Raw genomic sequence first — 14,332 nt, forward strand, 5'->3', positions numbered from 1 at the left:
CTCATGATCCAGAATAACAGCGCAACAGTGCAAAGTACAGTGGAACCAGCTTAAGTTGGTCCTGCTTATGCCAGTCTGTGTGGACTAACTCATCAAGTCCCAGCCCACTGTGTTCATGGTTAAAGTCTTACACGTATATCTGTTTACTTCCGGCCACAAATGTCTGTTTGACATCCACCTGTTCTAGTGAAAGCATATAGGCATCAGCAATTCAGATTCTTCATCATACATTGCTTGTCTACACTGTTAACCCTGCGATCTCCTGATCTAAGCTTAATATAAAGTTGTCCAGTCTCCTCCATCAAGAAGCTGTCCATTCATTGTGTACCATATCCATTGCCTTACCTTCCAGAAGTTCTCCGGGACGTAGTACTGCAGCTTACTCTCCATCAAGTGACCAAACAAAGACTGAACCTCATAAAAGACGCTCTCCTCTGGCTGGTCTGTGTCGTCTTCGATGGACAGGAAAGCCTTTGAACAAACAAAGTCGTACAATGACCATTCATAGGTCAAGTCTAGCATGTGTGTCATGCTTACCTCTGGTAGGCCCGGCTGCATGTAAAGCTGCTGAAAAACTGCATTCATATAACATGTGGCTCCACCATTCTTCAGGCCAACAAAGCCAGACACTGACCGGCTCTCTACCGGGGGAAGATACTGACATGGCAGCAATGAGTTAGTTTCACTGTTATCACCAAGGGACAGTTAATAGCCTCTTACATCAAATTCTTTACATAGGGATGGGTCGGATTGGTGGTGCATGGAGAGCAGCTCTCTGGTGATCAGTTGCAGGTTGGAGAGAGAGCTGTCGGCCAACATTACCAGAACCTCGTAAGCTGCCAAACGGCTGCTGGCGGTGCTGCACCTGAGTGGAGGAACATGTCCTTCAATTAGTAAATGAATTCCAGGCTGGAATACCAAAAGTGAAAGTGGGGAATTGATGCTTGTCGTACTTGGGGTGGAAGTCGTGGCTGGGGGCTGGGGAGGCGGTGGAGTTGGAAGTGTTGATGATGATGCGTGATGCTCGGAATAAGAAGTCATCCAACAACTGCTGGATCAGTGAAGGACCTGTGAAAGGAGTTAAATGTGGCCGTGGGATACACAAGGTGGACATTATTCAGTTCTCTTGTACAATTGAGGCACAAATAGTAAGGCACATTTGGAATCAATTAGTCAAATTAAGGATTGGCCTTGGTCCCTTAACTATTCATCTAACAACAACATTTTTGACAATTCCATAAAGGCAACTTTTTAGTAACAGACGGAGAAGATGCTTCTCTTGTATAGTGCACATAGAGTCCACACCTGAGAAATAACCCAAAATCTTATCCAAAGCTTTTTTAGAATGTGAAAGTGGGTATAGACAAACTCATTTTTTACTTTCAATTACACTTCTTGTAAGAGTAAAAGCCAAGCATCCAAATACTTTTGTCCGCAAGTACAAGCATACCGAGGTGCTCCTTCTCCTTCCCGCAAAGTGAGAGTAAGGTCTTGATGAGCCGCAGGTGTCCGGCCAAGAGGACGTTGTCCGCCTCGCTGGTCTCCATCTCTGAGCTCCAACTGGGCTCAAAGTTGTCCAGCCAGGAGATTTCATCCTCCAGCATGGAGGCAGTGCTCACTTGTGACGCCTCCATCTCTGACGCTACATGGGGTTTAGTGGAATAAGATAAGGCAGTGTCCAGTGTGTTGTCCTTTTGTGTGTTTGTACTTCCACATTACTGGAATGGCAGCACGAGTCATTAACATCTTACTTGTTAGATCATCCAGTAGCTGACATCGCAGGTCAAAGTACTCTGTGCACTGGGACAGCAATCTGCCCAAAAAATACCCCAACAACGTAAGAAAGCGCCATTAATTTTTTAAATCCCTTTGATTCCCTAATAATTACCTTTGGTTGACGCCTCTCATGACAGAGGTGGGACTCCATAACGGCAGCTGGGCAGTGAGGATGACTGAGAGCAGGAACAAATTGGGCTTCTGCACGTCGGGGAAGCCTGACGTGTCCGACTGGCTCAGAGTGTACAGCTGGTCGCAAGCGACACGGCGAATCTAAGAAGCAGGCAGCAGAAGTGTTACAAAAAACATCTATTTTGTGTATTTGGTTGCTGACTGCCTTAGGAGGTCACAATCAGGGTTGTCTGATAATATAGTCCGACCAATATAGGTCATAAAAATAATATAATGTCGCCACAAGAGTGGTTACGTCTTCCACACAGCAACAACCCTGCTATTGCAATATGTCCGAGGTCTGTAATTATATCCAACTTTTGCCTCTGAAACCAACTGAAAAATTGCAAGCATGACATTGCATCTTGCAATGTTGGAACTTAAGGAGAGCTTCAAAGTGCAAAATGAAGAAATGGGAGTGAGACAAGAGTAAGCAATTTATTGCAAACACCACTAAACTGAAATAGGTCTGTGAGGATATATTTTTGTTCTTAAAACCCTTCTCTCGCAGATGCTGTCCGATGGTTATTGGACTGCACGCGGCACCAGTAACAACTTTCCCTTTGGCAGTGGATCACCCCATGTCTTGACCAACAGCCAATTGGATCCTCCAGACTTTTGTTCCATAACCCTAGGGATTTTTAAAGGCGTTTACTGCAATTGCAATCGTGCGCTGCCAGAGGCCTTGCTTACGCAGCTCAATAATCCGAGCGGGTTTGAAAAGAGATAGCTTTTTTGCCTTTGCCATCAAGAGATGAAGACTGAACACCTGACAGAAAATTACAGTGAACACATTTTTATCAGGTGACGAACAGCCCATTTCAGTTTAATGCTTTTTTGCAATAAATTGCTTACTCAATTTTTTTTTGTCTCACTCGCATTTCTTCTTTGTGCGTATTGAAGCTCTACTTGTTATTACATGTTATTATGTTAAGTAATAACATGTTATTACTTTTGTTGAGACAAAAGTAAGTAATGCTTAGCAATATTAATTGGCGTTTTTGTGTAGATTAATGTAACTAGTGTGGATATTTGCATGGACATACCTCTCCACTGGGAGATCCCAGAAGTACATCAATGATGAAGTCATTGACTGAGGGCAGGTTGTAAAAAGAGGCTGTGGAAAGAAAGTAATCAACAAAGGATTCCTAAAAAGAGATGTGACCATGACGAGAATGCTGGTGCTGGTGCCGTTTCATCCTTACACAGCTGCTGACAGCGTAACTGCAGACAGGTGACCAGGAGTGATAGAGCTTCCCGGGCGATGATGGCATCTTTGATGGAGACACTCTGCTGCCGCACACATATCCCAGCGTGCAGGGCCGTTGGCGTGGCTTCTCCTTCGCTACTGGAGCTGCAGTTACTTCCTGCATTCCAACACCAAACATTAGCTCACGTACTCATCCAGTTAATTAGCAACTACACATTCTAATTTTGTTTCAACTTTGAAGTTCTCAGTGTGCACCTCCTGCCCACGATGTGCTCTCGCTCACCTGTGCTACTCGTCCGAAGTCCCTGAGGTAGAAGTGCACCGTGGGTCTCTCTGATTGGCTGTGGACTGCCAACCAGATCCAGTCTCCCTGCAGCCGCCGCCCACGTCAGTCGCATGAAACAGGCCACAGTGGAGGTGAAGTCTCCAACCTCCATAGTCTGGAGAGAGCACACATGTTAGAGCTGCAGATGATGAATGGCTTCACATTGCTGTTTTTGTGTTTGCATACCTGAATCGCCACACGGGCAGCAGGTATGATCTCCTCCACTCTGATGGATGAGCGCTCAGACAGCGACATCTGCCTATAGGAGGACTTCTCCGGAGTTGCGCAGAGTGAAAGCTGGCGTCCGCTGCGCCCTGCATTACGGAACGGGCGGGATGACAGCGCGTCACCATCACGGATGACGTCATCATCAAGCACTGCGGGCATACTCTGGCCAACCAACAGGAACCTGCAGATACAACCAGTTGAGAATTAGAGAGTGTACCATGCTAGCAACAAGATGACATTAGAAGTGTGCTGCACCTGGCCAACTGAAGGCAGATGGAGTAGACTCCTTGTCGGGTCTCATAGTCCACCTCTGATGGAATGGAGTCTCTTTGCATCACATTCACCACCAGACTGCAAGTAAGCACAAGGAGAAACTATTTTAAGAACACAAAAACAATACAGAAATAAAGATTCATTGACCATAGCAATTACCTGAGCCCTCCCGCTTTGAGGAAGTTCTCGCAGAACGACTTGCTGCTGGTTTTAGCCATCTCGTCATCAGATGTGGGCATGAGTTTGGAACTCAACACCTAAGACAGAAATGTTATTTAACCATCTTGTTTGGTTATACAGGATATTCACTCATTAGGCACACAACATCGACACAATCTAGTGAAAATAGACCAATTATCAAAATAATATGGAATTGCAATATTATGGAAGTAACATTAACATGCAAGTTTCAATGCATAACTGGGTGTGTTAAATGTGTGTTAGTTCCAGCTCCTATAACACTACCCCATCATTATTGCATTGAAATTGTTCGCTCATAACTAAGAAAATTAACAAGCCAAGGTCCCCACTGAGTTGACTCTCCAAGAAAACCTGCCCCATGTGTTATGGCAGATAACTGCACATCACACACTCAACCCAGATGAAAACCTACAACGGAAGACCTGCCTTACACTTTAAACCTCGCTATTGTGGCTTCAATTAGAAAGGTCAAAATTAGTTGGTAATATGTGAGTATATGTACCTCCAGGTTGTAGAGTACTCTAAAGGTGGACATGCCGGGTGCTGAGGATCTGAACAAAGACTCCAAGATGGAAGCAGCACTGGGCTGGTGCTGCTGCTTTGAGGCCATGGATGGAGAGCGAGAGCCTGCCCCTGGTCCAAGGGTGAACAGCGTCTTCTACAAAAGACAGGCGTACAAAAACAGGGATGAGGAAGGGCAACCGTCTGTCCCTAAAGTACATTTTAAGGAGCATACCTGGTGGCTCCACACGCTGGATTCTTTGGGAACAAAGTTATCAAGAGCGTCTTGCACCTCTGGATCTGTTGGGATGAGGAGAAGCAGTTTTCTCACACGCAGAGTGATCCTGAGAGGACAGAAAACATGAATCTGTAAATCACACTACAATAGACACAAAATAAAGATATTCACTGAATGCATCTCTGCCAGTGGATCTCAGTGTTATCTTTGCAAAGGCAAATGTTTGATACAACTCTTTTTAATTAGAACGTGCAGGTGAGTCTTTTCTTTCTTACCTAGATTCATCCAAGTTGGCCAGCTGGTAAAGCATCTCAAACACGTTGCACACCAAAGCCATGACCACACCAGGCAGAGACTTCTCCTGATGAAACAATGGCATTAGTACCAACCTATGGTGCCCAAGTATGTCCTCTTCTAGTCGTACCTGCTCCAGGGCATAGGCAGTGTTGAAGACGGCTGAGCTGGAACTACTGGAGGCGGAAGCAGACGACTCTGAGCTGCCCGATGGAGTGCCCGTGCCCGAGCTCTTCACTGTCAGGCTCTGCTCGTCGCTAAAGCCCAGCTGGGACAGCAGTTTCTGGTCCCGATTCATGGTCAACTAACACGAGGTGAAGGGACAGCGAAGCGGGATCGAATGAGAGAAAAATAAAATAAAAACAGGGATGTTGTTTTACAGTTGTGTTTCCCCTGCCACTTAAGACAGCGCTTTAAGCCAAATGGAGAAGGCGGCGCTGGGAAGAATTTACATTGGCTTCAGGAGAAACACATGACTGGGAGAGGAGTACAATACTTTAATGAGGGAGTGACAGATAAAAATAGTATCTTTAAAAAAATAAAAGAACACAGAGCTCCTATCAGTTGCAGTCATTGACACATACCACGCTATCATTGGCAAAGATCTGGACATTATCCACTGGACAGCTCAAGTGCTCGGATATCTTCCACCGGATGCTTCCTATCGTCTCATTACTGTGGGTCTGCGGGCACAATTGAGACAGTGAGAGCGAAGTTTGAGAGAGAGATATTTCCTCTAGAAATGCTAATCAATAAACGTAGATTATTGGGCACCAACAGTGCGAGTACCTCTAGGGTGAACGTGTCTTTGGTTGACTCGTATGTGATGTGAAGAGTGACGGGGTGTCCGTTGAAGGAAGCCCCATGAGGTAGAATAGTGCGAGGAACTGAGTACATATCCTGCAAAGTAAGAGTATTCATTGCTCTTACACACCGACTGAATGACAACAGAAGAAGAGGTGTGGCCTACCTACCTCAATAGTAATGACGTAGCGCTCGGCCAACAGCAGCAGTCTCTCGATTATAACCAGCTTAGTGGATCTACAGAAGAACACAGGGGAAATTCAGTTGGATTAGGAACTAAAACTGATCTTTCCCTAAACTTTACCTGGATGGCGATTGTACAGATGTGGCCACCGTCGGCATGGCGGTGGCCGTCAGCATCTTGGTGGCTCTCGTAACAGCGTGCGTCAGAGTCGGCCCACCCAGGGCTGAGCTGGCTGCCTGATAGCAAATCAGAGTGCTTTTTAGCAACAGTGAAAAAGAGGCATAATCAGACATCCACAGGAATGCAGTGCACCACCCACCTCAAGTCTTTTGTAACAATCAGCAATGAACTTCTTGTGCAAAGACACAGAATCCTGTAAGGAGGATATATTGCCGTCAGAGATATTACACTTATTTAATGCTTGCTACATTCATCATTAAAAGAGAACTCAGAGAACAAAGACCTTCACCAGGGCTGGACTTGGTGTACAAACTACAATCTAAGCTCTTCATAGTTGTATGTATTAGCGGACATATACTAGCCTTCTTCATCTTGGGATTGAGGTTTGTGTAGCTATATGTGATAATGAGCAGAATTGCTTCATTGGCTATCTCTTCATCAGGGGTTTCCATGGCGATGCGCCAGATAAAATCCATCCCTGTCAGGTCAAGGCGCTCCACACACTGTAACGACAACATTTACTGCATAAAGGATCTGCCTTATTTTCAGCCAAACTCATTTAAGAAACATCAGGAGAGGAAATGCGTGCATAAAAACAGACCAGCTGAGTTCCTTGGCGTTTCAGTCTATGATCACACAGATTGACGTTCTCAAAGAAGGTCTTAAACAGGTTGAAACCTTGAGGGACATGCATTAGCAACGTCAGAAGGTGCATCAAATACTCAATTATCATGTAGGTTGTCGAGGTCAATAGAGTGTTAAACCGTTCATGGTGATCTCATATGGCTCCAGTTTCAGGATCTTCTCCTTGAAGAGCTGCTGCTGGACGTCACTTTCTAGGTCATGCCGGCCTTTGGTAAACCACTCAAAACACATCTGGCGATGATACAAAATGCACAACAGTGACCAAAGATGGTCTGCAATAATGCATAATAAGTCATAGAAGACCACAAACTACATCTATGGGATGTTCCGAAAGTGTAGTTGGGCTACCCAGTGGGGAAGTAAGCAAATTTTGAAAGCCCCTTAATAATCTGACAAATACTTTTGTTTTCAGTTCATACTGAAGATTAAGAACACACAAAACATACAAAATATTTTCCTTCAAGAGTTGTCACAAGGACAGAGACAACCAAAAAACAACCAACATAACAGGTTTGTATTTATTTGCATAGCTGTCTGCATACCTCACGGTCCAATTCACAAACATCCGGGCCAAACACCAGGCACTCCCATATCTCCTTTGCCCTGTTCCAGACCAAGTAGAGGCTGGCCTCCTGGAGGAAGAAAGCTAGAAAGCGCAGGTGGCTGTCCAGATACTGACCATAGATTTAGAAAGAGACAAGACGACTGCGTTAACAGTAAATAAGGCAGGAGAATAGTTTAAATTGAACCATGACTGAGAAAAAAACCAACAAACCTCCTGGTAGGTGTATCGCCCGTCCACCAGTGTGGAGCCTGACAGACAACAGTTCCCCGCTGCAGTCACGGCCAAACGATGGCAGCAAACGAGCGATCCCGTGATGAGCTTGACAATCTCAAAGTTCTTTTTCAGGTCCTGAATAATGCTCTGAGGGGAAAACATTGTGTGGTGTTAAACATGTTTACATGCAAAATACAAATGATGGAGCAATACATATCCTCACACCAAGTTTACCCGTATTTCTTCTGAGGCTCCCTCCCGTTGTAAATCAACTGAAGCACTTCTATGATTCCTCATAAAATTTTTAAATCTTTTACATTTTTCAATCTCTATGTGTCTATCTTGAAGTCCTTCATTGTTTTTGTCTAGCAATGGTGTGAGAGAAGTGTGCTGCTGTTATTCAAAGAGCATCAATGTGGCAAGAGTGCTTTTGAACGACCTACTGGAAAACTAATAACTAAACATCCTCCATATGATTAGGAGTGCTCTCACTCGCCCAATATTCTCTATGTGACAGGAGTGTGCTGTTGTTTTAAGGACCTACTGCAAAAATGCGAGTCAAAACTCCATAACTTCTCCATTTAAGGATCCTTTATACAAAGGGAGTCCGCTGCTGTTTTTAAGTACCTACTACAAAACTGTGAATGAAAGATCCGCTATGACGGTAGTGTTCTACTGTTTTTTGGAATCTTGTGCAAAAAACGGCTGTCAAAAATCTTCAATAGAACAGGATTGCTTTTCTCATTACTTGTTAAAACTAACAATAGCATGTAATGATGCACCTGCTGCTTTGGCATTTTACATTTTGAATGTGAGGGATGCAAATTGTGTACTATCAATATGGATTACAATTATCAATATGAGTTACCTTGTCTTGCTTCTGGTAGGTCTGTTTGATGAAGGAGCGGGTGATCTCGTGCAGCTGACGGAGAGCGGGTACAACCCAAACCGCCTGAGGACTGCTCTGCTGGGAAGCCTGTCGTGTACACGAAGACACACATCCCGGATGATTAAACAAGAAGAGCTGCCAAACACTGAACAAAGGAGCACTAACTACAAAAACACAAGACTGTGATGGTGTTTACAAATAGCATATTATTACAGATTATGCTTGAGTCACCATCACAGATGTTGCATTCTTGTAGTGAGGCCGGTGTCAGGAAGACAATCATAGCCAGGAATGCAAACATGATGGAAAATTTACACTGAAAAGTCAAATAAGCAAAATTTGCTGTGTGCAACCTTGACTGTGATGGGCTTCATCTTTGCAAACATGCAAGCGTTCCCACCGAAAAAGCTCACCATTCATCCGACAGGTAAGTATCTCATCCAAACCAGAGATCAACACCACTGTGTCATCATTAACAAGTGCCGGAACCAAGGTTAACATACACCTGGTTGACTCCACTTATGTTACAATCTAGAGTGAAATTATCATCCTGTGACCAATGAAAGCCACCTCCTCGACCCTCCTCAGTGATTGGTTAGCAGGCATGAAGCGGAAACAGAGAAGGTCGATGGAACTGTGGGGAAATTTAGTCTTTTCTTACTTTGGCCACAGACATAGATTTCCTCTTTCCCCAAGAGCCAGTGAAAAATGAACTTTGAGCATCGGTGCCTTTTGGGTCCTCTTGCGTCTGGACAGCACACATTTCATTTGAGGCACGGCGTCAATACCAAACCCAACCAACATTGGATGTCATCGCATCAAATCACAAAGGGCACAATGAATACTCATGGAAGATTTTTGTTCTAATTTCTTGTAGTGCAGTAGAATCCTATACTCAAACAACTTTGAGTTCATCAAAAAAATGCTGTTGAAAGTCAAGTAAAACCTGAGAGTTCATAAATGTGTGATGTCAGAAAATCTTGCAAGACTTCAAAAAGATTCACTTTAAGTTTCTTGTTTTTCTTTGGCTTTTTGTGATTTGGGTGAAAGGGTACAGAGGAATAGCTGTTTCGTGACAGTGTTGTAATTTTAGGGTGAGTAATTTTACTTGACTTTAGTTTTATTACACAGTGCTTAACTTATTTTTCCATTTGTATAACTGTATAGAATGTGGCTTAAAAAGTGCTGGCATAGTTTATGGTTTATAGTTTTATGATGGCCTGGATGTATTCTCTTTACATTTCTTATGAGACCATTTTTTGTTTTGGAAGCCAACCTGCCTTAAGGAATAATTTTACTCATCTTTGGATGTTCCACTGTAACAAAACAGCAGACTAATTTGTTGCCTGTATGTAAAAACATGTGGGTAAAAGCTGTTGTTTACAATCAGGAAGAATCGCTTCTCCCCCTCCAAAACCTCCTGAGTCGCTTGACATGTACCTCCAATAAAATCAAACCTTGCAGTTAAAAGACACACTAGCTTCTAGTGAAAATGGTCACAAGCAGAGGAACAAATAGTGTTAGCTTTAAACCCACTGCACCTGCTGAACTTTGAGCTACCTTGTCTAGTCTATATCCATAAAATTAACACAATCAATGTGTCTATTTGAAGAGCAAATAAACTCAACAAAGAACACCATGGCTGCCCCACCCACCTTCTTGATGTCCTCGATACATTTAATGATGTAGCTGCGCTTCACAGTCTCCTTGACGGCATACGCGTCGCTCAGAATCCCCAGGTGCTCCTCCAGAGCCTGCTGAACTAGGCTGGTGGGCAGGGTGGGAAGGTGTGCCAGCTCCCACAGCACCTCTAGGACCTGAACACACACACAATGAGCATGTTTACAGGCCGAGTTTGAGGCAATAGATTGAAGGAGGCATTTCAAATACAATGGAATCTTAAAATATTTAAAGTTAAGGTATTTAAAGTTAATTAATGCATTTCTTGTAAAAGCCTGTGAAAATGACACTAATGCTCACATTACTACCAAGAGTAAACTTAATTTTTTTTATCTGTCACACCAGCAACATGGGCCACAACATTAAAAAATCGAGGAAATCCTGTAGGAGGCTCCAGTGTATTGGCTGAAGATGTAGAACTCACCTTGCCCGTGGTGGTTTCGGAGCGAGCCTCCCTGCCAATCCTACCAATTAGACTGAGCAACTTCTGTCTGACGCGGTCACTCTCAACCTCCCAGCTCTAAATGACATCACACATTTTAAATAGAAGAACAATAATACATTTCCTAACGTGTCGCATTTAGTGCGTTCCCCACCTTCTGTATGAGCACAAACAGGTGGGTGAGCTGATCGAAGTTGAACTTGACGGCGGCAGCAGCAATGATGGTGTGAATGTTTTCAATCACAGTTGATGACTGGCCAGCCTGATATACACAAACATACAAATGACGGGTCAGACGTTTGTTCATTATCAAACCGAGTAAAACGTGACTTGATGCTAACCTGTATCCTCCAGATCTTGGAGAGTTCATCCAGGGAGAGTTTACTTCCTAGGAGCTCAATGATTCCCTTAATTCTCTCACAGTACTGAGCCTGGTCAATGTTACCTGGAAAATATTTCATATAAGCATTTTTTGTCCTGTATTGATGTCCTACACATTCATTAATTTTTCTACTTTTCTGACCTATAAATGTTGTATTATCGTGTTCAAGTATGCCAAAGTTTCAGAAATTAGGTTTGCGTATTTGGAAGTGAACCCTGACGTGAGTCCTTATATGGGCGTTCCTGGGCACAAGCTGTATGTTTGCCCACCCCCCACTCTGCTGTTTGTCTGATTTCACCGCTTTAGTACAGCGCTAACGCGAATGGCTTCCAGGAAATAATTGTTCAGGTTTGAACTACAGCTGGACAAAAATTTAATTTTTGGGGCCGGTATCGATATTGAGGGCTGAAAGAAAGCCGATGACTGATATATCGGCCGATAACCGCAAAAAGCGGAAGACTGCCAAATGAAAATAAGGAAATTGAATTAGTAATACTGTCAACATGAGGACATGTCCTTGTCATTTACTTTTAGGTGTTGCCACAAATTAGCTTTGCTGGTGCTGGAGCGCTGGCTAAGTATCCTGGCTAACACATGTTGAATGTAATGTAACGCCCCAACACTTTACTCTTCCCTTCTCCCTGGCAAATAAAAATATATCCATTTAGTGCATTTTGCTCATTAGCACAATTTGATACAATTCTTTTAAGATACAAGTATTTTGTATACAAGTATTGTAGTGGCTGCATTGGGCTGAAAGTGATAATACATAGGCTAATGTCAGGTGTTTTTCAGCTAATACATGATGTGTATATAAAAGCCTTGCAACATAGAAGATGGATATTCACATATTCACATTTTTCCTGATTACGAAGTCGCCGCAGCGGATCTTTTGATTCGCATACTTATTTTTTTGGCTTGAGCACTTTACAAAAAGCTGTTTAAGACAAGGGAATGAAACAACAAAACTAATCATGCATATAACAAATCGGGTATAAAATATTAAACATTTTATGTTACAATGTAGCTGCTTTCAAAATATACAATATATCAAATGACAACTAGAAACATGCCTTTTTCAAAATGATTTTAATGAAGACAATAACTAGTGAATGTATGAGCCCCCAGATGTCCTGTATGGATGAATGAGGTGAGGTGGTAGGCTGTGTTAGGCTGCATTCATCTTCACTTTAAAAGACTGTATGATAGTCTTGGAAGTGTGAATTAACATTTGCATCTTTTTTTTTTTAATACAACATTAAAGCGCTGTAATACAAAGCGCTGTAATGAGTTCTCTAAAACGTCAATGTTCTCTTTGATAGCGTGGCACTAAAGTGCAGTGTTATATTGTTTCCAGTTTCCTTTGAGTTTTGTCTCCTAAGCGCACTGAGAGCTGTGAGCGGGAGGGCCTGTGCAGCAGGGAGCAGGCAGCACAGAGACAGTGGGAGAGAGTAGCGGTGCAGCAAGAAAAAAAGCTATATAGTGGATAATATCTGGTATATTTTCACAGATATTGATAAATATGTCATATGTCATAATCGGCCAGATATATCGGCCCACCAATATATGGATCAAGCTCTACTTTGAACTTGCCTAAAGAGGCAAACATCAGGCAGAAGTGGTTGGAGTCTCAGATTCCTGACCAGCAAGAGCAAAATATGGGGCTGTTTTGTGAACTGGGCGGAGCTGGACTATGAGTCAAACTGCTGCTGAAGCCCGATGCCTTTCCAACGTTACTTGTTGAAGAAGTGAAAGCTGTAAGCAACAATTTAATTTATCAATGTCCTAACTGTGTCTAAGCGGCTGTCTGTGTAGCATTATAGAGTGTGCATGCTAATCACAAGCACAACATTTGTTGTCTGGAGTTGCTAATAGCCTTTTTTATCACAATCAGTAGATCCTCCCGAGTTACTTTTTTTTTTTTTTTTTAAAACACGTGTTGTCCCACATGAGTCATGAGCTACCAGTAGCTCCTAACCATTTTTTCAAGTAGCTCTCCAAATGGTTTATTGTAACATAAAATTGACCAATGCAGCAAGTAATCTCGTAAAAATCAATGTATTGTGTAAAGTCTCTCATAAGATGCACGTTATGATGTGGAAGGTACATTTCTGTATTTCAATTAATATTCATTCTTGTACTTCTTACCCTCCAGTGCTATTGACAGGACGGAGTTCTCCACAAGCCAGTCTAGCAGTTTATCTGTGTCTATGGCGTTCTTCACAGTCTTTGCCACTGTGCTCTCCTCTATTAACTTTGTCACCTGCAAGGCAAAAAACAGGGTAAAAATCTGCCAACTACCACAAATGGTGCGAGGTGGAGGATAAATGTGCTTGTGTGGTGACTCGCCTCTTTGAGTGAGTTCATCTTGGTCGAGAAATGGGGAGTTTTAAGCATGCGCAGCAGCGTGTCCAGCCGCAGGTCATCCACCACCGTGACCATGTCCCTCTGGAACTTCATGCACAACAGCTTGATGGCTGACAGGAGGTCTGGGATGCTCACCAGTCGCTACCATTTAGTGACAAAATGACAGAATACAGTCAGCGACTCTTCCTATATTATTTATCCTTTGTTTCAGTGGAGTGGAAAAACCCCTACTAGAAATTCCTCAAGGTCCACTCGAGGTGGTCTAGAACTTGAAAACAGACCTCTGTATGTGCCCTCACCTCTTCAATACAGCAAAAATCATGTTAGAGGGCAAAACACTACCTTGTCTTTGAGGTCCTTTTCCTCCAGGTTCTGTACATATGTGATCATCTTATGGATGACTGGATCAAGCATAGGCTAGAACAAAAACAACAATACAGAACTTTGTTTATCTTTATGGGAGGGGCACAGTCACATAGCAAGAGCAAATACAGTACTTGTACAGCAACAACACACCTCAGTATAGGCCATATCAACACAGTAAATCAACAATACATAGAAATGTGTCACCGGAGATTACCACAATGTACCCTAAGAGGTATCCTCCAAGTGTTCATAATAAACAGTAAATGCTCTAATTATAGAGTTAATTGGAAGCAGGTGATAATTGGAGAGCAGCTGTTATTTCAGAAATGTGAAAACTCATTATAGTATATAACAAGTTAATTTTGCAACTTTAATAATGTTTTAGACTACATGAGAAA

General features: G+C 43.0%; 1 protein-coding gene across 2 annotated transcripts in view; it reads right to left on the reverse strand.

The window, feature by feature from the left end:
• usp24 (ubiquitin specific peptidase 24) overlaps nucleotides 1-14,332 on the reverse strand; it is a 33,721-nt gene that overhangs the window by 9,240 nt on the left and 10,149 nt on the right. The window contains exons 9-44 of one of the 2 annotated variants that reach the window (XM_058074451.1): nucleotides 13,911-13,985; nucleotides 13,551-13,709; nucleotides 13,350-13,464; nucleotides 11,161-11,264; nucleotides 10,974-11,081; nucleotides 10,802-10,897; nucleotides 10,353-10,514; nucleotides 9,359-9,445; nucleotides 8,677-8,784; nucleotides 7,806-7,955; nucleotides 7,573-7,704; nucleotides 7,150-7,261; nucleotides 6,987-7,063; nucleotides 6,748-6,888; nucleotides 6,525-6,578; nucleotides 6,326-6,441; nucleotides 6,192-6,258; nucleotides 6,007-6,117; nucleotides 5,802-5,900; nucleotides 5,348-5,521; nucleotides 5,199-5,284; nucleotides 4,921-5,029; nucleotides 4,687-4,842; nucleotides 4,143-4,240; nucleotides 3,966-4,061; nucleotides 3,669-3,891; nucleotides 3,441-3,597; nucleotides 3,153-3,314; nucleotides 2,994-3,064; nucleotides 1,889-2,049; nucleotides 1,752-1,813; nucleotides 1,451-1,642; nucleotides 954-1,068; nucleotides 721-865; nucleotides 538-657; nucleotides 346-471 (exon numbers count right to left, since the gene is read on the reverse strand). In XM_058074451.1, the coding sequence (XP_057930434.1) occupies nucleotides 346-471; nucleotides 538-657; nucleotides 721-865; nucleotides 954-1,068; nucleotides 1,451-1,642; nucleotides 1,752-1,813; nucleotides 1,889-2,049; nucleotides 2,994-3,064; nucleotides 3,153-3,314; nucleotides 3,441-3,597; nucleotides 3,669-3,891; nucleotides 3,966-4,061; nucleotides 4,143-4,240; nucleotides 4,687-4,842; nucleotides 4,921-5,029; nucleotides 5,199-5,284; nucleotides 5,348-5,521; nucleotides 5,802-5,900; nucleotides 6,007-6,117; nucleotides 6,192-6,258; nucleotides 6,326-6,441; nucleotides 6,525-6,578; nucleotides 6,748-6,888; nucleotides 6,987-7,063; nucleotides 7,150-7,261; nucleotides 7,573-7,704; nucleotides 7,806-7,955; nucleotides 8,677-8,784; nucleotides 9,359-9,445; nucleotides 10,353-10,514; nucleotides 10,802-10,897; nucleotides 10,974-11,081; nucleotides 11,161-11,264; nucleotides 13,350-13,464; nucleotides 13,551-13,709; nucleotides 13,911-13,985 (4,326 nt within the window). The remainder of the gene's footprint in view (nucleotides 1-345; nucleotides 472-537; nucleotides 658-720; nucleotides 866-953; nucleotides 1,069-1,450; nucleotides 1,643-1,751; nucleotides 1,814-1,888; nucleotides 2,050-2,993; nucleotides 3,065-3,152; nucleotides 3,315-3,440; nucleotides 3,598-3,668; nucleotides 3,892-3,965; nucleotides 4,062-4,142; nucleotides 4,241-4,686; nucleotides 4,843-4,920; nucleotides 5,030-5,198; nucleotides 5,285-5,347; nucleotides 5,522-5,801; nucleotides 5,901-6,006; nucleotides 6,118-6,191; nucleotides 6,259-6,325; nucleotides 6,442-6,524; nucleotides 6,579-6,747; nucleotides 6,889-6,986; nucleotides 7,064-7,149; nucleotides 7,262-7,572; nucleotides 7,705-7,805; nucleotides 7,956-8,676; nucleotides 8,785-9,358; nucleotides 9,446-10,352; nucleotides 10,515-10,801; nucleotides 10,898-10,973; nucleotides 11,082-11,160; nucleotides 11,265-13,349; nucleotides 13,465-13,550; nucleotides 13,710-13,910; nucleotides 13,986-14,332) is intronic. The other variant, XM_058074452.1, reaches the window with a different exon arrangement.

The sequence above is a fragment of the Doryrhamphus excisus genome, chromosome 5, assembly GCF_030265055.1.
Source record: "Doryrhamphus excisus isolate RoL2022-K1 chromosome 5, RoL_Dexc_1.0, whole genome shotgun sequence".
In the NCBI taxonomy this organism is placed as follows: domain Eukaryota; kingdom Metazoa; phylum Chordata; class Actinopteri; order Syngnathiformes; family Syngnathidae; genus Doryrhamphus; species Doryrhamphus excisus.